This window comes from Impatiens glandulifera, chromosome 1 (genome assembly GCF_907164915.1).
Source record: "Impatiens glandulifera chromosome 1, dImpGla2.1, whole genome shotgun sequence".
In the NCBI taxonomy this organism is placed as follows: Eukaryota; Viridiplantae; Streptophyta; class Magnoliopsida; order Ericales; family Balsaminaceae; genus Impatiens; species Impatiens glandulifera.
This window is the reverse complement of record NC_061862.1, coordinates 44,658,016-44,682,908: the sequence shown is the minus strand read 5'-3', so window position 1 is coordinate 44,682,908 and position 24,893 is coordinate 44,658,016. Positions and strand designations below refer to the sequence as shown.

General features: G+C 27.4%; 1 protein-coding gene and 1 pseudogene across 1 annotated transcript; both read right to left on the bottom strand.

The window, feature by feature from the left end:
* Window positions 1-6,875: 6,875 nt before the first annotated feature.
* On the bottom strand, window positions 6,876-11,917 carry LOC124926439 (histone deacetylase HDT1-like). Its single transcript, XM_047466669.1, has 8 exons — window positions 11,634-11,917; window positions 8,294-8,475; window positions 8,086-8,204; window positions 7,907-7,987; window positions 7,727-7,820; window positions 7,557-7,631; window positions 7,317-7,372; window positions 6,876-7,209 (listed from the first exon to the last, which is right to left on the bottom strand). Exons 1-7 carry the CDS (start codon window positions 11,915-11,917, stop codon window positions 7,359-7,361), a joined length of 849 nt encoding a protein of 282 aa, XP_047322625.1. The 3' UTR covers window positions 6,876-7,209; window positions 7,317-7,358.
* Window positions 11,918-13,508: 1,591 nt separating this feature from the next.
* On the bottom strand, window positions 13,509-14,502 carry LOC124921846 (annotated as a pseudogene).
* Window positions 14,503-24,893: the final 10,391 nt, after the last annotated feature.

Here is a 24,893-nt window from a genome sequence, read left to right as displayed (position 1 = left end):
ATACATGTTTGCTTGAGTATTGAAAATAACTGCTCTGATACCAATTGTTAGGATCTAGGTCGCCGCTGGTGGACCGGGGGTTGGACCGGTTAGCGGTTCTCACTCGTAGGGTGGTGGTTAATCCGGTTAGAGATTAACACCGGGGTTTCAATACTACACAACCTGTCACAAACCCTTGAACTAGGTTCAAGCGCGGAAGAGGTTTGCTTTCAAGTTGAAGCGGTACACGTGTATGATAGGCGGAATCGGTTTCGGATGATGGAGATTTGAAGAATGGTGGGTCGGTTTCGGTTATCTGGATATTCGGTATGGTCAATATGGAGTCGGTTTGGAGCGGTATGGTTAAGTTAGTCGGTTATGTAATGAAGCCAACAGAAAGTAAATAACACAACAGATTTTATGGATGTTCGGAGATAAAACTCCTACGTCACCCCTTCCTCTCGAAACCGCGAGAAGGATATTCACTAAGGAATACAAATACAAGCCGATCGAGACTTATTCTCTGCTCGATAACACTCTTACAATTCACACCGAAATTGTAGCATACACTTAGAATTTAGCACTTAGGCTTTCTTAGAATACCACACTGTTATCACTTGTAGTAAATGCTCTCAACGCTTCACTTGTCTCACTTAATGTCCCGCCTTTTTGTTACTGCATTTACTCTTCTTGAGCTACCTCCTTTTATAGGTGAAATATGCCAACGGTCATATTTCAAAGCCTTGAATCTGATTGGCTGATCAGAGGTGCAGTGATTCAGTGTCTCAGACCTGCCGGTCATCTCCTCAGACCTGACGGTCAATCTCAGACCTGGTATCCTGTTTCAGACCTGCCGGTCTGTACGGCAAACCTGCTGGGTTTGTCTTTTACTCAATGTAGGCACTGTCTGCTTGGACAGTTGTCTGTACTTTGAAGATTTCCTTTCTGGCTTATCCCGAAGTAGAAGGATCCGGTAGTACTGTTTTCTGCAGCCTACAGTCTTTCCTCAGACTTGCATGGATATGGAAGTATTCAGTCTGTTCCTTTGGTATCATTCTCAACAGATACCCAAAGTGTCTTCTTGTACTAGTCGGCCTCTTGACTTGGCCGAATGTCTTTGGTAGTGAAGTAACCGGACTTCTTCCGGTTATTCTTGTCTTGTAGATGATCGGCTGTTTGATGGATCTGGTTTTAAGCTTTGGCCGATCCTTCCTTTGTTTGGTCATGCTCCGAATACTCTTGATCGGTATGGTAACTTGACCGGTTCGGTTTCTTCAGTTGGTTTTCTTTTGTTCATCCGGTCCGGTTCCTTGTTCCTGCATGGGAAGTTTGTTTAAGTTAGGTTTATTCGAACCGGTATGAATTTATCTAACAAATACATAAATATAAAAACTAAATAAAATTTAATGTAAAATATGTTAAACGCTTGTATAAAAAAAAGTTAAATGCAAAATTTATATAGTATTAGATTAAATAAAAAAATATTTATTTTATATAAGTTAAATTCAAATTTAAATTTAATAAAAATATGTTTAATGTAAAATTTAAATTTAATGAGAAATATTTTTATGTTAAAAATAAAATTAAATAAAGTAATAGTTTTGATTTAAATTTGATTTATTTAAAATTTAAATTATATAGGATTAAATAGAAAAAAATGTAAAATAAGATTTTATTAAATCTAATACAAATTCTATTAATATTTTAAACATTTATAAAGTTAAACTAAAAGTAAGGATGGTACATAAATTTATTTATTTTTAAATTATTTAAATTTAAATTCTTATAATTTTTAAAATCGATAATGTATAAAAAAAAGTATATCATGTATTTAAAAATAAACCTATAATGCATAAAAATAAAGTATGCATCTAAAATAGAAATATAAAAATATAAATTTAAATAGGATGAAAAGAAAACTTACTTGAATTCGTGTAAACGTTGATATATAATGAATGGAGATTTTAATAATATTCTGCAATTAATTGTATAGTGTTATTCAAACAATTATATATAGTAAACACATTAAAAAGATAAATAGAATTATTATACATGTATGGACCAATAAGCGGTTCTACTCCATGGCAGCAATATGCGATATATTTAATCATATATAACATAAAAAACATAAAGGTGTCAATAGTTGTAAATTAAAAGAAAGAACTAAATAAATACATCAAGTTACAACCATTCAATAGATTCAATAGAGTGTGAGTATAAAAAAATCATGTCAATGCAATGATAGAAAGATAATTTTAGTTCATTCCACTAAATATTTTACACTTTTTCCGCATTTAGATTTTCTCGTGTTTTTGAAACAGGTCCAAAAGGATGATAAAATTAAAATCATTAAAACTTTATAAATATGTAGAGAGCATCACAGAACAAAATTATGTTTACTTCATTCAATTAAGTATATTGTTCTACCCGCTCAAATTTAGAAGTCCAGCCACTAGCACCATATTTTCTCTCCAAAGATAACCAAAGAATTCGGATCAACATGATATGTTTTGTGTTGAACAAATTTGTCAGCCAAACCATTAATTATCTTAGGATCAACTCTCTGAATAATTTAAGAGTTATTCTAATATCCCTTAAATTCACGGAATCTCTTAAGATGAGGGTCTCTAACTCTGACATCTCCATCAACTTTACCTGACAAGTAACATACTGCATATGAATTTGCAAATAATGAAAATGCGTAGAAATTGTTAAATATAAAAACAAGACAGAACTATAGTTTGGAATGACCATGACACATTATCCTTGTATGCTAAAAGTAGAAACTAAAAAGAAATGTATCAATAGTTTCAAAATTCAGATTGCATAGAGAATATGTAGTGCAACCTGTGCATTAAAGATTATTTTTTTTTATCGACAAAGAAGTGTTTTGCTTATGATGCATGTTGTTGCGGTCACGTATTTTGTGTTGTTTGTCATCTTGTGACAAGCCTAAAACTTAAATGATGCAAAGGATAAAAAGGAACACTATCTTGACTGCTATTAACAAATTGATGTAGAAAATTTACTAAAACCCTTTGAATGAGGGTAGTGCTGAAATACAACGAGAAATAAACATGTTATTTTTCATCACACTAATATTCAAAAGTATGAAACAATATCGTGATAAATGTATCAAAACAATTTATCAAATTCAAACAAAATTAAAAATTTCAAAAAGATTTCGAATTATAATTAAGTCTTTACCATATAGAAAATAACTTGAGCGAATGCAGAAACCTTCATATGGAGAGTTTATCATCCAATTGTGGTTTAAAAAGTCCATTAGTATTCGGTATATAACCAATAATTGGAATGTTTGATGCTTATTGTCAGTCTATTTTGATCAGCAGCAGTGCAAAAAATCCTTAAAAAATTCTAATCCTTGAAAATCAAAGGCATGGATGTCAAGAAAGAACTTCAGAAAGTTTATTGACAAAATATCTTAGTTGAAAGATGAGATGGGACATGGGTACTAGTAGGAAGAAGATGATGACAAAGCTCCGGTCCAAATAATGAATTTAGAGGTTCATTAATGGTTTTATAGAATTACCATTAAAAGTAGATAAGTTCATAGAAAAAACAATGAATCAATAGTTTTTACATGTTAATTCGATCCAATACATTCTTTGATGACATTATCACAGTCAGAATCTCTCTAAATTTTTTTTATCTTTCTGTTCAAATCTTTACTCAAATCTTTAATGAATTATATTTTTTTTATCTTTCTATTCAAATCTTTACTCAAAATTTTAGACAACAAACCTTACATTGATCTTCCTAGTTCGTAAACGGACATCCCGAACAACACACTTCACCTTGGTATTGATCCAACTAGATCATCGCTTCTTGAATTTATTTAAATCGTTTCACCCGGTTCGTGATAAGTGCATTCTCGGACTTTCACTATTATAGTATTATTGTAATGCGAAAATTCCTCTTACCTCTACTTATACAATGTTCTTGAAGATTCCCTAAAGATCTTGTTTGAGTCTTTCTCATTATCAAGCACAAAACATAATAATACTAATGTAAAATTTAAATTTAATTCTAATTTCTTTTCTAAAATATTGGTCTGTTATTTAATACTAATATTAAAATTAAAATTTAATTAAAATATACAAAATATTCAAGTTTGTTTATGAATTAGTGATAAATATAAGTTTAATTTAAAATTATTTATAAACATAATAAGAATATTTTGTAAAAAATAATATTCATAATATAATAAATATATAAATAAATAAATAAATAAATATTAATTCAAAATGTGTGTTTAATAGATTCAATACAAATTTAAATTTAATAAAAATAAGTTTTTTGAAAAATTTAAATTATATTAGATTAAATAGAAATAATATCATTTTTATAAATTTAATGCAAAATATGAAAGTTTGTTTATGTTTTAATGATAAATATTATTTTAATTCAACATTATTTATACGAAATATATAAAAAATAATTAATATTCTTAATATACTAAATATATAAGTAAATATTTAAATAAAATTTAAAACAAAATATTTTTTAAATAAAAATATATAAGTAAATATTTAAATAAAATTTAAAACAAAATATTTTTTAAATAAACTTGATTCAAATTTAAATTTAATAAAAGTAAGTTTAATACAAAATTTAAATTATATTAGATTAAATAGAAAAAAAGTGAAATTTTAATAATTTTATGACAAATTTAAATTTAATGAAAACACATTTAATGTAAAATATAAAAATGTGTTTATAAATTAATGATTAATATGAGTTTAATTAAAATTTTAATATTATTTATAAATATTATTATAATATTTTAAAAAAACATTCTTATTAAAAATATATATAAGTAAAAAAATAAATAAAATTTAATTCAAAATATATTTTAAAAAAAATAATACAAATTTACATTTAATTAAAATCATTTTAAAGCAAAATTTAAATTTAATGAAAATTTAAATTACAATATATTAAATAAAAATAATAATTTAAATTTAATACAAATTTTAATTTTAAAAACATATAAAAGTATGTTTATGAATTAATGATATAATATAAGTTTAATTGAGAATTTTAAATTATTTATAAATATTATATAAATCTTTAAAAGACAAATAATATTCTTGATATAAAAAATGTATAAGAAAAAAATTAAATAAAATATAATGTAAATTTTGTTTTAATAAGTTAAATGCAAATTTTAAATTTAAATTATATTAGACTATAAATATTTTTATAAAAAGCTTAATACAAATTTAAATTTAAATTAATTTATATTTATAGAAAATTTTAATTTTAATAAGTTTAATGCAAATTTAAATTTAATTAAATAAATTTCATGTAAAATATAATTGTTTTTTAAGAATTAATAATAAATTTAAGACTAATTAAAATTTAATGAAAATACGTTTAATACAAAAATCAAATTATATTAGATTAAATTAAAAATAATTACAATTTTTCTAAGTTTATTGAAAATTATGTTTAATGTAAAATAAAAAAAATTATTTATGAATTAATGATAAAAATAAGTTTGATTCAAAATTTAAAATTATTTATAAAAATAATAAGAGTATTTAAAAAATATATTCTTGAGAAATATATAAGTATAAAAAGAAATAAAATTTAATGTAAAATATGTTAAATGAAAATTTAAATTTAATAAAAAAAAGTTAAATGAAAATTTTATATAATATTAGATTAAATAGAAAATATGTATTTTTTTATAAGTTAAATGCAAATTTAAATTTAATAAAAATATGTTTAATACAAAATTAAAATTTAATGAGAAAATAAATTTGTATAGTAATTATATGTTAAAAATAAAATTAAATAAAGTAATAATTTTGATTTAAATTTGATGTATTTAAAATTTAAATTAAATATTATTAAATATAAAATATAAAATAAGATTTAAATTTAATATATTTGAATTCTTATAATTTTTAAAATCTAAAAATAAAAAATTATATTATACATCAAAAAAATAAACCTATAATACATAAAATCATATTATGTATTTAAAACAAAATATAAATTTAAATATAATGAAAAGAAAACTTACCTAATAAACGATATATAATGAATGAGAATGCTAATAATATCCTGTAATTAAAATATATTGTACAGTGTTATGCAAACAATTATATATAAAGTAACACATCAAAAAAATAAACAGAATTATTATACATGTATGGACCAACAAGCGGCTTTGCTCCATCCATGGCAACAATATTCGATATATTTAGGTCCCTCATTTGATTCACTTTCATGATCTGAGATTAAACATGTTTAACATACAAAATATAAAAGTGTAAATAGTTGTATATCAAAAAAAGAACTAAATAAATAAATCAAGTTACAACTATTCAATAATGTCAATGCAATAATAAAGAGATTATTTTAGTTCATTTCACTACATGTTTTATACACGTTTTTTATATCTACATTTTCTCGTAATTTGCACCATTAGTTCCAATAGATAACAATTCCCGGATAAAAAAAAAACTATATCAAATTCAGCAGGATCTCTCATTAGTGGGCTTCAATATCTCAACTGTCTTCAACAGGACAGGATCTTCAACCATTTCTTAAGGTCTATATAAAGTCGGTTGTCTAGTAAGATGTCCAAAACCGACAAAAGAAGAAGACAAAAGTAGCCCTTCGTATGCTTAGCTGATAAAATACCTTTGCTAGTAATTGTTCTTTAGTTTCTTTAAATGGCACGTAGCTTCCTCCAGCTTCATAAGACCCAGTCTGCAAATTCTTAGACGCAACTATCATAGGATAACATTTTGTCCCAAGAACCACGGAGAAGAAACCTGCAATTTGGAGTGCACATCAAGAGCATATGCTATCAAAATAACAAGGATTAAATTTTCTATCCAACAAACATGTTAGATCATAATGTGTAGTAAGAGAGAGAATGAAATAAAATAATAAATACAACTGCAGCATTTCATAAGTTAAAGAACTTTTGTAACAATTTCTTGAATATACTTCACATTTTTTTCAGTAAGACCCAGAATACCCAGAATGCAGTAACTTCTTGTCATTAATTCGTGGATGTGATGATAAGAATGAAAAAGAGAGAGAGACCATTCGGAAATTTTTGAGCGCGTGAATAGCAGTTTGGGTAAAGGATTCTGCCATAGTTGTGAAATAGTGAAGTTCCCATTCACAAGCTCCGAGCTTGCACTTCTGTCAGTCTAATTACCTTGTCTTTATTAATGTTGGGGCCTGAAAAAAGATAGATCGATTTTCTGAGATCGGGGGATAAATAGGTTCCAAAAATGACAATAACCTACAAAATAATTTGGATAATCAATTTTACCAAATGTTCATACCCAAAGACATGATGTATGAAATGCTTCTTGGTCAGCTTCTTTTTAATCTCTACCGCCTGGGAAAATTTGGTTCAAACAACAGTGTTATTATGTTATTGAATTAGAAATAGACCAAAGTGTATTTCGTCAAATTGAAATCGAAAAATATGAATAAAAAAACGAACAATCAGAATAGAAACAGATCATCAAAGTACTCTTAAACAATCCCTTTACAGGATGAGGAGTAGCTACATTAGCTACCTTTACAGATTTTGGGCTTTGTTGTCCCTTTCTTTACAGGATGAGGAGTAGCTACATGAGCTACCTTTTTGCCATCTGAAATTTATAATACTTGCATCATCCAAAAAGAGTCCATAATTGTGTCGATATTTAATGGAAAAAGTGATTTTTTGGAAACTCAATTTGCTTACCTTTCTTTTGAGGGGTGGTATCAGCCTTAGCCTTCTTGGCTTGAACAGGAGTCTTTGAAGCTGAATCATTGGCTCTATTCTTATCATTAATAGACTTCAATAGAAAACATTGTCAACATATTAGAGTAGACCCGCAAAAAGCATTTGGCAACCGAAAAGAAAAAGTAAAATAAAAGATACCTTCTTGGGAGTTGTGGTTTCCTCTTCATCATCAAAGTCATCTTTATCATCATCCGAGTCATCAGAATCCCCCTCCATATCCTAAATCAACAACCACAAATCAATCAAATATTAGATAGGTTATTTGAACCTTCTTCAAAAAAAATTCATTATCTGAATAACAGTAAAACATGAATTACCTCATCAGAATCATCTTCAGATTCATCAGAGCTATCATTTTTTGGCTCAACAATGCTCACCTTTTGCTTGGCAGCAGTTTTAGCCTTGGTTGCAATGGGTTTTGCAGCCTCTACCTTAGCTGTAAAATATATATATCATTACAAAATAAATTATAAGAAGATAAGACCATTTTAACATATGTATTCAACTTTAGCAAGCAAAACTTACCAACATCAGGAATGAGTGTGGGCACAAATTCTTCATCTTCATCTTCCTCATCATCATCTTCATCTAACAATTGGATAAGATTGTCTTGTTTAAAGAAGATCTCTCTAAGTCTGCTTTGACCACAAGAATTGTACTTGGGATTGAATTTATCAAAACGATGAAAATTTCTCTTCAGAATTATACTTCATATTGTCTCGTCTTGTTTAAGGAAGATCTCCCTAAGCCTGGTTAGTGTTATCAAGTCTCAACAATGCTGGAGTTATGATCTCAAGAGAAGAATTACTAATTAGATTTCCCGGTTAATGTTCTATCTGCTTCCTAATACTATATCCTCTTAAATCTGCTATCTCTTTTCGCTTCCTCCAAATTAATATTCTCTTTTGAAAAACAGTACTAGAATCGGTAACAGTACTATAATCGGATTCAATTTTAGGGCATCGTATCATTATTATCAGTAATTGAGAATTTTGAAAAACAAAATATGTTGGTCGTGGGTATGCAAGTAACTTCATTTGTCAAACTTACAACAACAAATAAACAAAGAAACTGAAGACAATCAAACACAGATTAACGAGAAAAAACATAGAAAACAATACAAACCTAAAAAAGAGGAGAAAAACGAACCAAAATCAGAAGAGGAACGAAAGCGATCCATAGATGTAAATAGGGTCACTAGGGTTGTTCTCTCTTCACTCCAAGAAATTAACAATATTTCTTCCCCCCACCTTGAACAAAGGCGTGAAGAAGATTGAATACTTGGTGTTACAGTTAGAAACTCATTGCAGGAAACAAAACTCTAATAAAAAAACATTGGCAGAAAACACAGAACGCAGTCGGATGAATTACCCAACAGCTGAATAACAACATATATGTCAGCAATAATCAAAGAGAGAACACACTAAAACCGACTGACCCAGAATCAATTAACGAAAAAGAAATTAGTCCGAAGAAAGGCAAACCCTAATCCTGCGGCGGGCGCCGCCAAACCTCAATGCAGAGCAGTAGTATCGATAAGCAAGAATTTGTAAAAGAGAGAATGAGTTGGAGAAGGTTTGTAGAATGTATCGAAAGCAATTAAGAAACCGGACACACCTTAAATGTTGGGTTTAGTTGAGAATATATTGATGAACCCGTAAACCAAGTCCGTCTTTTTCTTCTGCCTTATATGAACAAACGAAGTCCGTCTTTTTCTTCTGGCTTATGAACAAACTAAGAATTTGACTGCTTCAACCCTAACGCAATGATGCTGGAGAAGAGGAATAGACAGGGAAGACGACTATATCCTCGGCGATTTTCACGGTGGTTGAATCGTCATCGGCATTTATTTGCCAGGCGCAAATTGGAACGTCGAGTCGATGGTATTTGGTTGCCAGGCCAAGCCCAATGAAACTTCTATATATATATATATATATATATATATATATATATATATATATATATATATATATATATATATATATATATATATATATATATATATATATATATATATATATATATATATATATATATATATATATATATATATATATATAAAAGGGGCCGTGATAGGGAGGCCGATGCTGGGCCTCCGACCATACAGCGAATCCTACGTGGCTGCCATGTGTGCTTTGCCAGCGTGTAAAAAAAAAGCCACATAGATTCGCTTTTTGATTTGAGAAAGAAATATAACCGCACGGAACTACTTTCTCTCTTTTCTCTATCCTCTCCAAGACAACCTTTCTTGTAAACCCTAGAATATATTCAGTTCTTCCGGAAAACCTTATCGACGGCGGCCGGGATATAACTCGATATAAATACATTTCGACGGTGGCTGCTCCGGAGAACCATATCGACGGTGGTCGGGTAACTCCATATGACTACTATGTTTTGATACTGTGTTTTTTCATCGTTATCTTTAATCGTTATCCTCACTTTATCTTCAGATCAATACAACTTTATATTGACATTGTTCGGGTAATCCATATGACTACTATGTTTTGATATTGTGTTTTTTCATCGTTATCTTTAATCGTTATCCTCCCTTTATCTTCAGATCAATACAACTTTATATTGACATGTTATATTGAGCTCAATACATCATTATATTGATCTCAATACACGAATATATTGAGTTCAATACACGGATATATTGAGCTAAATACACGGTTATATTGAGTTCAATACACATATATATTGATCTAAATACACTATTATATTGAGCTCAATACACCTTTATATTGAGCTCAGTACACAAATATATACATCTTTATATTGAGCTCATTCCACCTTTATATTTACACCTTTATTCCAACCGAGAAAGTGATTCACTCTCCGGTTAGAGTGAGGGCTCGAGGTAGGCCACCAACGAAACGAAAATTATCTGTCGTAGAAAAAGTAATTAACAGGTCCAAACATTCAACATAGGTTAGTTTTACCTCTTTGACTCGTTATATTGTGTTAGTTACTTTGTTATATTGAGCTCATTTACTCGTTATATAGAGCTCATTGCCTAGTTATATTGATGTAATATATTTAACTAATTGCCTTGTTAAATTTTGTTATAGAAAAAAATGCGGGATGAACCAACAGATGCGCAACAATTCAATGACCCAGCTACTATACCACAAACAATAGTCTCCACTCAATTCTCTTTTACCACATTATTATAGTTATATTGAGCTTATTTCAGCGTTATATTGAGATCATTGACTCATTATATTGTACTTGTTGCTTCGTTATATTAAGATTATTGACTCGTTATATTGTACTTATTGCTTCGTTATATTGAGCTCATTTACTCTTTATATTGTACTTGTTGCTTCGTTATATTGAGCTGATTGCCTCATTATATAGATCTCAAATAAATGATTTGACTATGATACCACAAACAATAAACTATAAGCATAATTCAACATTATATTAAGTTTTTTTAGCTTTACTAAGCATAAATATTTTAATCAATTTAACTAGGACTTGGAAGGTATAAATTCAAAATGGCTCGTTCATTGTCGTAGGTTGCTGGTCCGTGGAAAAATGAGTCTCGTTTCTTCTTCCATTTGATCATACTCTCAACAAGTCCATTTAATGTGAATCGACACCAATTTAGGTCCTTAATACTGTCAACATGAACTAGTGATTTCAAGATTTTAGACCTGCATATTGAAAACAGGATTCAATTAGACTAAAATGATAAAACCATATTACGCTCCATATAACACTCCATATAACTACCTATAACGCTCCATATAACTCTATAATATGCATCATATAACTATACAATACGAACCATATAACTATACAATAATATCCATATAACGCTAAATGTAACTACAAAATACAAGAAGCTGGAGATTTTTACCTGCAAGTTGGACTTTCAGTGGCCCACAAGAAGCTGGAGACGGCGTACACAACGAAGTCACGTTTGAAGTCGTCATCGGCAGTTGTGTTTGCTAGAATTACCTCTGGCATAGAGGAAATGATGGGAGCACCGCTGGTTTCACTCCCTACCCATCTCATCCTCCAAGCCCTAAGTATGGCGAGGTACTCAGGTCCGTCACTATTTTTACCAATGGACTCAGTTACGTCGATCTCTCCTCTAGGGATGTTTAGTATGCATTGTACATCATCCTCGTCAATAACCATATTTTGATGGTTGCTCAGTCTCAGGGAACACGTTAGTTTATCGAAGTGTTCAAACAAATACATTGCAATTGAGGATGGCAATTTGGAGACACGTAAGGAAAGGAGAGAGCCGAAGCCGATGTCCTTGACAGCTTGCTTCTAGAGGTCCGACAGTCCATTCACGAGTTTACATAGGCCCTGAGGAGAAGTGCGGATGTTTGGAATCGTTGTTTTCGGCAATCTTCTTTTTTTTGACAATTTCGAACTGAAAAAATGACAAAGGTGAACGCTCCATATAACTATTTATTACGATCCATATATTTACCTATTATGCTCCATATAACTACATATTATACTCCATACAACCACTTATAACGCTTCATATAACTACTAATTACGCTTCATATAACTACTTAGTACGCTTCATATAACTATATTTTACGCTCAATATAACTAGTTATTACGAAATATAACACGCAAAAGATAACTTACCTTCTAAAATCTTGGTTGTCAACATCGTTGGTCTTCCTCTTTCGTGTCTTCGGGATGGTCTTCCTCTTTCGTGCATTCAGAGTCGTTATAATGTCGGAATTAGGGGGGACGGTAGATGGGATGTTGATATCGGTAGCAGAATCCATTGATCTTAGAGAATAGATAGCAAGAAGCAATTGGATATTGGAGAATACGTACGGCGAGAATATAAGAGGAGGCAAGGGGCTTCCACAGCGAGACGGATAACAAGTGGCGGCAAGAAGAGATTGATGGAAATGGTTGAGCGCTTCCACGGCGAGACAGAAAATACCTCACGGCTCGACTAGGGTTTACACAGGAGGGAGCGAGAAGAGATAGTAATGAGAGAGAATCAATGGTTAGACTGACGGCTCGACTAGGGTTTACACAGGAGGGAGCGAGAAGAGAGAGTAATGAGAGAGAAGGGCAGGCGAAGAGTCACAGATTAAAGCTATTTAATTTTTTTAATTTTTTTTTAATTCAAAAAATCCAGCGTGGCAATGCCACATAGATTCGCTTTACGATCTGAGCCCCACCCTCGGCCCCCAAATCATTATTCATATAAAAGATTGGGTTTATAGATTTACTGTAAGATTTATTTTAAAATTTTAGAATTTTTTTTTTTGTTAAGATTTATTTTTTTTAATTATTTTGGCTTTTGAGAATTTGTTAGATTTACTTTTTGACTTTTGAAATTTTTCAAAAGTTGAATGAGAATCTTAATTTAATATTCTTAAATATCTTTCCTCCTATTTTATTAAGTCAAATTTCAAATTTCAAATTTCAAATTTTAAATTTTAAATTTAACATTTTATTATTATTATTATTATTATTATTATTATATATCAATGTTTTTAAAATATTTAAATTTAACATATATATATATTATATTATATGAATTTTCCAACTATATAGTGCAATTATATATTATTGTGTTTAACTTAATATAAACATTGTTTATATGAATTGATTTTGAATGTATTTTCTTTGTAACAAAAGAGAAATAGACAATATATATTTGGATAACAATAATATATTTTAACAAATGTAATAACTTTATTGTATATAATTGCAAAATCAAACTTTATTCATACATGCATCATTTCATTGAATATATATAGTAATTACTGTGTAAAATAAGATGGTGTAAATGATATGCTTAATTAAGTAAGTTTTTCATAGTCTCCTCCTCCATTTAGTTATTGTTGTCCCACCAAAACTGAGATTGAAGGTAGTTGATCACATTTTTGTGCACTTTAAAAGCCTTGGTTAAAACATTGGGAGAAATCTTGGGGTCTGATCCAATCACGACATTTGCAATGGTAATTACTCCTAGATTTTGGCTACTCAAGGCCGCTCCAGCAAACGCCTTAGTCTTCCCTCCATTTTGTTGTAAATGGATAGGTCCTTCGGGAAAGACAAAAACCTCTCCTGGGCATAACGTCTTTGTGAATGTGGTGGATTCAATCCATAAGGAGCGAAATCAATACTAGTCAAAGAAATACCTAATGTGTTGAGTCCTATACAACAAATAAATATCACTACCAAAATAAGTTATAAGAAAACACTTCCTAAAGAAACAATCTTATGATGTTAGAAACTAATACCTTACAAATAATTGACATTCACGGCAGTAACATTTGAACCAAGAGAATTTAATGTATCTGCAGCCTTGTTTAGTCCAGAATAGAAGAATTTGTCTGCATTCACGAGTTTTGCGTTCTTGCAAAACTTCCCATTGACAAATAATGCCGATAAAATACAAGATATTTATTAATTACGTTTAATTTAGAAAAAAATAATCAAGTGTATATATATAAATATAACTTCATACAAGCACCGGTTGGATCATCAATTGCGACACAAAAGTCTTGAAGAGAGCTTGGGTCGGAAGCTCAGGCAAGAGTGAAAGCCAATGCGACGAGGAATTGTCCTTTCATTTTATTTCGTGTTTTGGAAAAGATATATGAAATAGAAGTAAACTATGATGAATTTGATGGTCGTTTTTAGGTGTATCAAAATTTGGGTAGATAGATACACCCTGTTTCCAAATGGAATCTCACGCTAGATTTGGGTTTGAAGACATACCTGCATCCGGTTTAAGTTTGGAATTAGAGAGGTTCTTGATTGCAACTTGATTGCAACTAGAGAGGCACCCTCCTTGATTTCCTGACCTGTTCTCCCAGTATTAGAGGCTCCAAACTTGTACTTTTCTTGTCCAGACTTGTTACGGTTAGAGTCTCCAGACAGGAGATTTTCCATATCCATAGGAGTTGCCTTGTAATTTCCTCTTGCCCTTGTAACAATAATGGTTGAGCGTGATTCATCCATACGAATGGTAGATTCTCAAACGAAATCAACCAAATACAAATTCTACCTCATGTCTAGGGCACGAACAATCACACATAAAACACTATGAGATTTAAATAAAGGTTATCCAAAAGAAAATGATTTCAATAACAAGCTTTAGATATTAATCCTAAATCGATCTAAATCCAGAGTGAAACGGGAATTTGATAAGCAATTTTCTAATCAAATCGTCGACATCGATCGAGATCTATGTCCAACTGTAATCGAAAAGAAAGGAATGAGATAACCCAATTAGAGGACTTCAAGAATCTGGCGCCCCTTGCAGACCGACTGTTTCTTATGGATCGCGAATGAGAATCCTCCCGGAAGCGTTGAAAACTTACCAGAGATTACAGAGGGCCGATAAACCACTATCCCTAAAGACAGCGTGCTTGCGGAAGAAAAGCGAAAAAAGTCGCTTTAGCAATTTTCGAAACTTCGTAACTTCAAGAAATAGTTCGTCCTCCGTTAATAATGATCGATCTCTATAAAGGTTGCAGGAAAGAAGAGAGCACTGGTAGAGACGAAGTGCAGACGTTTATGACGCGGAGCTCTTGAACAGTGAAGCCGAAATCAGCGAAAAATTGCCATTCTTGGCGCGGATAACTTTATTGTTTGGAAATGTTACTATGTAGTATTTTATAATTAATTTTATTTGATTAATATTAATTCACAAAATTATGATATACGAATTGTTTGATTTATACCGTAATATATGTAAAATAAATAAATATCAAATCTATAATTTTTTTAATAAATTCAATCACACGAATTTTAAAAATTATAAAATAAATGATTAAGTCCAAAGTTCACACAAATTCAATCATCACTATATAATTAAACGTGATTTATAAATGGCAGCTTTTTCAAACATATATAAATAAACATTTTAAAAATATGCAAACTAAAGTAGTCATTTTACAAATATATATATATATATATATATTTTTATATATATATATATATATATATTATATATATATATATATATATATTTTTATATATATATATATATATATATATATTATATATATATATATATATATATTATATATATATATATATATATATATATATATATATAACATCATTTTTATAACTAAAAGCATAATAGTTTTAATAAGTTCTTCATAAATAAATTAGCCTAAATATTGTAATTGACTATGCATTATATTTTCTCATTGTAGTGGAAATTGTTTTATAAATGATAATTTTTTCAAACATATATAAATTAAATAAAAATTTGTAAATATACAACTAAAATAGTTTTTTTTACAAATATACAACTAAAGTAGTCTCTTACGTATATAACATAAGTTACATAACCAAGAGTATAACAATTTTAATAACTAGCATGCATCCGTGTATTTGCATGAGTAATAATATAAAAACCGTAAAAAAATATTACAGTAAAAATATTATAGCATTTTTAATTTTATTTTTAACTGTTTTAAATTTATGGGCAGATCAACTCACAATCCGACCCAAGTATCCATTTACTCTCAGCTCTCGACCCGAAATTCCGAACACTTTAAAAATTAAGCATCATTATATATTTAGAGATTAGTTAGTTAAAAAGTTGAACTTATATTGTTAAAATATCCCGTGTTAATCAAATTTGGTGTTGAATTTAAAATATAAAGTGTTATTAGTCTAGTTGGTTAAAAATTATACTTGTTTTTGTTAGGTTGCAAGTTCGAACTATACCTATAACATTTTTAATTTTATTTTTAATCGTTTTAAATTTATGGGCGAGTTAACCCACAATCCGACCCAAATATCCATTTACTCTCACTATATATCCAAATTAACCACAGCTCTCGACCCGACAATTCAGACACTTTAAAAATTATGCATCATTATATATATATATATATATAGATTTCTTCATACTCCACATTTGATAAATAAGTAGCACAATTTTTTAATATTTAAATACGTTATTTTCTTATATTTAAAAATCGAAAATTATATTATGAAAGAAAATCTGGAAATTAGAAAAATTCATATTATTTAGCTACCTTATTTGCATTGATCGTTGCCTGTTGTGTTTTTTTTTCTTATATTCTATTTATATAAAATCTAAAAATATAAAGGTTATTGAAATAAATTTTAAAAATTACTAACTCTTTTATTAATATTTTTTTATAAAAACTCAAATTTTCAGTTTTTTTATCATATGTGCTGATAAATAAATTATAATATTTTCAATATTTTGCTTATTTTACTTAATTACTTGCAAATTATTAAAATATGCATTAACCCATTTTAGTTACAAAAATTGGTTGTCAACCATTTTTTTATTATTAGTGTCACATATATATTTAATATTTTATATTATACTTTGCTTCTTCTAATTTGGAACAATATTGCACTTGTTCTTCAATTGTCACATATGACACACCTTTGATTTTTTTACCTCTTTTATTCTTCAAAATTAACATCAACTATGTTTTAGATAATTTTTTAATGCACTTGTTCTTCAATTGTCACATATGACACACCTTTGATTTTTTTACCTCTTTTATTCTTCAAAATTAACATCAACTATGTTTTAGATAATTTTTTAATAAAAAATTTACTTAATATAAATATATATATAATTATAAATTAAATTCAACAATCTAACTGTAAAAATGTTTGTGGTATAAGATTAAAATGACAATTGTCAATGATAGTGGTATATATATGGAGATTTAAAAAATTGAATTGAGATGGAATGTTAATAATGCTTGTTTGAAAGAGAATGCATAGTGCTAAAAAGACTATAATGACAATAGTGAAGATATATGTGTGTGGAAATTTAAAGAATGCCTTATTGTTTAAAATATATATAAATACAAATTTATAAATTAAGAACCCTTTTCCCGACATGCTATGGTACCCGAGTGGGGTGGGTAAGAGACATGCTATGGTACCCGAGTGGGGTGGGTAAGAGCAGGTCGAGTCTTATGCTTCTTTCATGTGCATTAGCTCCCCATCGTGATAACAAAGAATTTGAAAAAAATTATTTTTGCTTAAAAATCATTAAACAAAGAAGAAGTTTGATCTAATTATATTTATTTATAAGATAACATTTATCCATATATAATATTTATTTAATTATATATATGTATGTATTATGTTTAAATATTTTCAAATATTTGTCATATAAATATATATATACTAATAATAAAATTTTAAATATATATACTAAATTTTATTTTCTCTCTAAATAAAAATATTTTATATTTATTTTATTTATTTTCTCACTTGATAATTTAATTATCTTTTCTAATTATATATATAAAATATATTTTCTCTTTTATTATTTTTCTTTATATATAAAAAGAAATATTATACATATATATTAAATTATTAGTATTATATAACTTAATCTAAAAAATTGAAATAATAAAAATTCATCTAATATTTTTAATTTAATTTAATTTAATTATATATATATATAATTAAATATTATAAGAACATTGATATGTAAATATATATAATATAATATAATAATAATAATAATTTAGTTTTGAAAATTTAAATTTTAAATGTGAGGTAATAAGATTTGAGAAAAATCTTTTGAGAAAGAGATTTTCAATCAATAATCTCCCTCCGAGAAATAATCTCCCTCAGGGAAGAGGCCTGTAAACCAAAGAATAGAAAATTCAAAAAAAACTAAGACAATTAAAAAGTAGATCTTAGGTAAATTTACAAGATCATGTTGAATTAAAATTTAATGGACATTCTGAGCAACTCCTTGCATACCATATTCACCTAGAACCTCCATAACCAACAAATTTTGTTTTTCAAAATCCAATGTATCATCTTAGAAGGTTTATCGTTCCAAGTAATGATCGTCGTCGATTCTCTTCTACGATAAGTGATATCTAGTTTGGTCGCTGAAATATATACTTTTCCCTGCATATATCATCATGAATCCATTTATCATTTATGGAGATAAATCATATCAATGGTGGATTGAACAGTAAGACCACTTTGATCAACAACGATGATTCGACTCCGATTACTACTTCCTTCAACTTTTAACTTCAATCCCTGATCTACTTTAGAGAAATGAATGGAATTCAAGTATCGATAATCCAATTGAATATAGAGTAAGGTGTGTTATCCGGAATGTCCGTTTACGAACTACTCAAAAAGATCAAGGTACCAAGGTTTATTGCCTAAAATTGTGAACAAAAAGAAAACAAAAATGTAATTCTTTTGATTGCTTATGGGTTCTTCCGACATTTAGAAAGATTTCAGTTGTGATAATGTCATCATATAGAATATAATGTGCATGGTTCTTCCAAATTTAGAGAGATTCCAATTGTTTGTTTTGATTGTTTTTTCTATGAACTAATCAACCACTTTTTTTCTGTCTATGATCTTTAGTCAATAAACTTTTCGAAAGTTATTTCTTGACATCTATGCCTTTGATTATCAGGGATCATATTCTTTTTTTGGGGGTTTCGCTCTGCTGATTAGAATAGACTAGCAGCCAACACCAAACATTCCAGTTATTGGACCTTTGCAACAAATATTGGATTGTAAATTCTTCATATCAAGGCTTCTACTTCGCTCAAGTTATTTCCAATTGGTAAAGTAGACCTAATTATAATTTAAATTTTGTTTTCAAATTTCTCATTTTGTTGGAATTTGATAAATTGTTTTGATATATTTCTCTCGATATTGTTTGACACTTTTGAATGTTACCATGATGAAAAAAGTGAGTTGTTTGTTTCTCATTTTTTTTAGGACTATCGTCACTCATAGAGTTTTAGGAAGCTTTCTGCATCATTTTGTTAATAGTAGTCAAGCTGGTATTCTATTTCATCCTCTACCTCTTCCAATTTTGGGCTTGTCGTAAGGTGATAGTATACGTGATCGTAGAAACATGCATCATAGGCTAGACACTTCTTAGCCGACCAAAGTAAAGAACTCATGAATACACATCATGAATACACAGGTTGCGCTCCATATTCTCTATTAAATCCTAATATTGATACATTTCTTTTTAGTTTCTAATTTTAGCATACACTGATAAGAAATCATGGTCCTTCCAAACTATTGTTTTATCTAGGTTTTATATTTTATAATTTTTCTTTTTATTATTTGCAAGTTCATATGTAGTATGTTATTTGTCGATGAAGATGTCAAAGAAAAGGCCCTCACCCTGGAAGATTCTATTGGAGGCATATTAGAATGACTCTCAAATTATTTATAGAGTTATTTATAGAGTTAGCCCTAAGGTAGCTATTGGTTGAATAGATCATGGTGATACAAATTCCTTGGCTTTGTCATTTTAGAGGCAATATGGTGCTAATGGTTGAGCTTTTGAATTTGAGCGGGTAAATTTTTTTATTATAATTGCTTGATGTAAGCTTAACTTGGTTTTGTGCTTCTCTTTATATATTTACAAGGTTTCAATTATTTTAATTTTATGATCCTTTTGAAACCTACCTTAAAAGCACGAGAAAATCTAAATATGGAAAGTGTGTAAAAACATCTAGTGGAATGAACTAAAATCTCTCTTTTATTGTATTGACAAACTTTTTTTCTACTCACACCTCTATTGAATGGTTGTAACATGATGTATTTATTTAGTTTCTTTTTTGAATATATAATTGTTGACACATTTTTGTATTGTATGTTAAACATGATCAATTTCAGATCATGAAGGTGAATCAAATGTGAGGCATATTCACCAAATGTGAGGCATAAATATGTCAGATATTGCTTCCATGGAGTATAGTCGTTTGTTGTTGTCCCAAATAATATTAAGTTCAAAAATATATAAGTATAAAACGTAATAAAATTTAATACAAAGTTGAATGTAAATTTAAATTTAATAAAAATATTTTTGTTGTAAAATTTAAATTTAATGAGAAATTATATTTATATAAAAAATAATAATTATTATGTTAAAAATAAAATAAAATAAAAGTTTTGATTTAAATTAAATTTATTTAAAATTTAAATTATATTTGATTGAATAAAAAAAATGTAAAATAAGATTTTAATAAAGATTTTAATAAACCTAATACAAATTCTAATAATATTTTTAACATTTACAAAGTAAAAGTAAAAGTAAAACTAAAACTAAGGAAATTGTATAAGTTTATTTATTTCCAAAACTAAACATGGATTATTTAAAATTGAATTCTTATAATTTTAAAAATTTATAATGCGAAAAAAAGATAAATTATGTCATGCATATAAAAACAAACCTATCAGGCATAAAAACATATCATGCATCTAAAATGGAAATATTATAATATGGAAATATTATAATATAATGCATAAAGACATATCATGTATCTAAAATAAGAATATAATAATATAAATTTAAATAGGATGAGATGAAAACTTACGTTAACTCATAAACGATATATAATGAAGGAAAATTCTAATAACTAGCATGTATCCCGTGCATTTTCACGAGTAATAATATAAAAACCGTGAAAAAAATATTACGGTAAAAATTTTATAGGCGGGTCAACCCACAATCCGATCCAAATATCCATTTACTCTCACATATATCCAAATTAACCACAGCTCTCGACCCGGCAATCCGGACACTTTAAAAATTAAGCATCATTATATATATAAAGATTAGTTAGTTAAAAAGTTGAACTTATATTATTAAAATATCCCGCGTTCATCAAATTTTGGGTTGAATTTAAAATATAAAGCGTTATTAGCCTAGTTGGTTAAAAGGTTTTACTTGTTTTGTTAAGTTGCAAGTTCGAACCACAACTATAGCATTTTTAATTTTATTTTTAACCATTTTAAGTTTATGGACGGGTCAACCCACAATCCGACCCAAGTATCCATTTACTCTCACATATATCCAAATTAACCACAGCTCTCGACCCGACAATCCGGACACTTTAAAAATTAAGCATCAATATATATATATAGATATCATGTAATTAAAATATATTGTATAATGTTATTAAAATAATTATAAATAGTAACACATTAAAAAGATAAATAAAATTAATATACATGTATCACCAACATTAAGCGACTCTACTACATGGCAGTAATATCCAATATATTTATCATTTGATTCACCTTAATGATATGAGATTAATCCTGTTTAACATATAAAACATAAATGTGTCAATTGTATATTAAAAAGGAACTAAATAAATACATCAAGTTACAACCATTCAATATAATGTGAGTATAAAAAGTCATGTCAATGCAATAATAGAGAGATCATTTTAGTTCATTCCACTAGATGTTTTACACGTTTCCCGCATTTATATTTTCTTGTGCTTTTGAAATAGGTTCCAAAAGGATGATAAAATTAAAATTATTAAAACCTTGTAAATATGTAGAGAGCATCACATAACTCTTACATCATTCAATTTCAGTATATTGTTCTACCATCTCAAATTCAGAAGTCCAACCACTAACACCATATTGCCTCTCCAAAGATATCCAAAGAATTGAATCACCATGATCTATTTTGTGTTGAACAAATTTGTTAATCCAATCATTAACTGCCTTAGGACCAACTCTCTGAATAATTTGATAGTTATTCTAATATTCATCCAATTCAAGGAATCTCTCAAGGTGAGGGCCTCTAGCTCTAACTCTAATATCTCCATAAATTTTACCTAACAACTAACATACTAAATATGAATTTGCAAATAATGAAAATGCATTAAAATTGTCAAATATAAAACCTAGATAGAACTATAGCTTGGAAGGACCATGGCACATTATCCTTGTAAGCTAAAAGTAGAAACTAAAAGAAAATGTATCAATAGTTTCAAAATTTAGATTTCATAAAGAATATGGATCGCAACCTGTGCATTAATGAATTATTTTCTTTTATCGACAAATAAGTGTATAGCCCATGATAAAAAGGAACACCAACTTGACTACTATTAACAAATTAATATAGAAAATTTACTAAAACCCTTTGAATGAGGGTAGTCCTAAAATTCAATGAGAAAAAACAGCTCACTTTTTCATCACATTAATATTCAAAAGTGAGAAACACTATCGTGAGAAATGTAGCAAAATAATTTATCAAATTCAAACAAAATCAGAAACTTGAAAACAAATTTTAAATTATAATTATGTCTACTTTACCATATAAAAAATTAACTTGAGTGAATGCAGAAGCCTTCATATGGAGAATTTACCATCTAATTGTGCTTTCAAAAGTACATTAACATTCGATATATAGCCAATAACAAGAATGTTTGGTGCTAGTTGCCATTATATTCTAATAATTAGAGCGAAAACCCCCCAAGAAATTCTGATCCCTGATAATCAAAGGCATAAATGTCAAGAAATAACTTCAGAAAATTTTATTTACAAAAGATCATAGACAGAAAAATGAGATGAGACATGGGTACTAGTAGATAGAAGATGATGACCAAACTCCGATCCAAATAAAGAATTTAGAGGATCATTAATGGCTTTGTAAAAGTTACCATCACAAGTAACAATTGATTAGTTCATAGAAAAAACAATTAATCAATAAATGTTACTTGTCAATTCGATTCAATACATTCTTTGATGACATTATCACAACTGGAATCTCAAAATTTAGAATAACTTGTCAATTTAAAAATTATATTTTCTCTTTTTGTTCAAATTTTTATTCAAAATATCTGACAACAAATCTTATCTTGACTTTCATGATTAGTTCATAACCAGATATTCCAGACAACACACTTCACCTTCACCTTGGTATTGATCCTACTAGATTATCGCTCTTGAATTTATTTAAATTGTTTCACCCGGTTCTTGGAGATTTTTTAAAGATCTCCATTTATTGTCTTAAATGTTTCGCAATATCAAGCACAAAACGACCACGTAATCTATTTTCTCAATTATTGGTTTGTTATTTAATAATAATGCAAAATTTAAATTTAATAAAAATATACAAAATATAAAATTTTGTTTATAAATTAGTGATAAATATAAGTTTAATTTAAAATTATTTATAAATATAATAAGAATATTTAAAAAAATAAATAATATTCATAATATAAGAAATATATAAGTAAAAAAACTAAAAAAACTTTAATGCAAAATATATGTTTAGATTTAATATAATTTTAAATTTAACAAAAATAAATTTATTTAAAAAATTATATTATATTAGATTAAATAAAAATAATATAATTTTTATAAGTTTAATGCAAAATATAAAAGTTAGTTTATGATTTAATGATAAATATAATTTAAATTTAAAATTATTTATAAACATAGTAAGAATATTTAAAAAATAAATAATATTCATAATATAAAAAATATATAAATAAAAATCGAAATAAATTTAATTCAAAATATGTTTTAAAATAATTAATATAAATTTAAATTTAATAAAAATCATTTTAATGTAAAATTGAAATTTAATGAAAATTTAAATTACAATTGATTAAATGGAAAATAATAAAATTTTAATAAATTTAATGTAAATTTTAATTTTATAAAAATATAAAAATGTGTTTATTAATTAATAATATAATATATGTTTAATTGAAAATTGAAAATTATTGATAAATATTATAAGAATATTTAGAAACAAGTAATATTCTTAATATAAGAAATTTATAAGTAAAACACTAAATAAAATATAAAGAAAATTTTATTTTTAATAAGATTAGTGCAAATTTTAATATAACTAATATAAGATTATAAAAAAAATATAAAAAGTTTAATACAAATTTAAATTATATAATATTTATAGAAAAATACAAGTTTAATAAGTTTAATGCGAATTTAAATTTAGTTAAATACATTGAATATAAATATAAAATTTATTTATGAATTAATCTTAAATTTAAATTTAAGTCAAAATATTAAATTATTTATAAACATTATTAGATTATTTAAAAAGTAAATATTATTTTTAATATAAAAAAGATATAAGTAAACCTAAATAAAATTTAATGTAAATATGTTTAATGATAATTTAAATTTAATGAAAATAAATTTAACAAAAATTTAAATTATATTAGATTAAATGGAATTAAATACAATTTTTATAAGTTTAATGGAAAATATGTATAATGAAAAATATAATTTGTTTTATGAATTAAAAGTAAAAATAAGTTTAATTCAAAATTTAAAATTATTTATTAAAATTATAAGAATATTAAAAAATATATATTCA

Excerpts from the sequence above, each read along its gene's own strand:
- LOC124926439 (XM_047466669.1), bottom strand. The coding sequence starts at position 11,917 with ATGGTTATTGACGAGGATGATGTACAATGCATACTAAACATCCCTAGA. Across the intron at positions 7,821-7,906 it reads AAACCACAACTCCCAAGAAG|TCTATTAATGATAAGAATAG; the intron begins GTATCTTTTATT and ends TTTCTATTGAAG. Across the intron at positions 7,632-7,726 it reads TACCACCCCTCAAAAGAAAG|ATGGCAAAAAGGTAGCTCAT; the intron begins GTAAGCAAATTG and ends TATAAATTTCAG.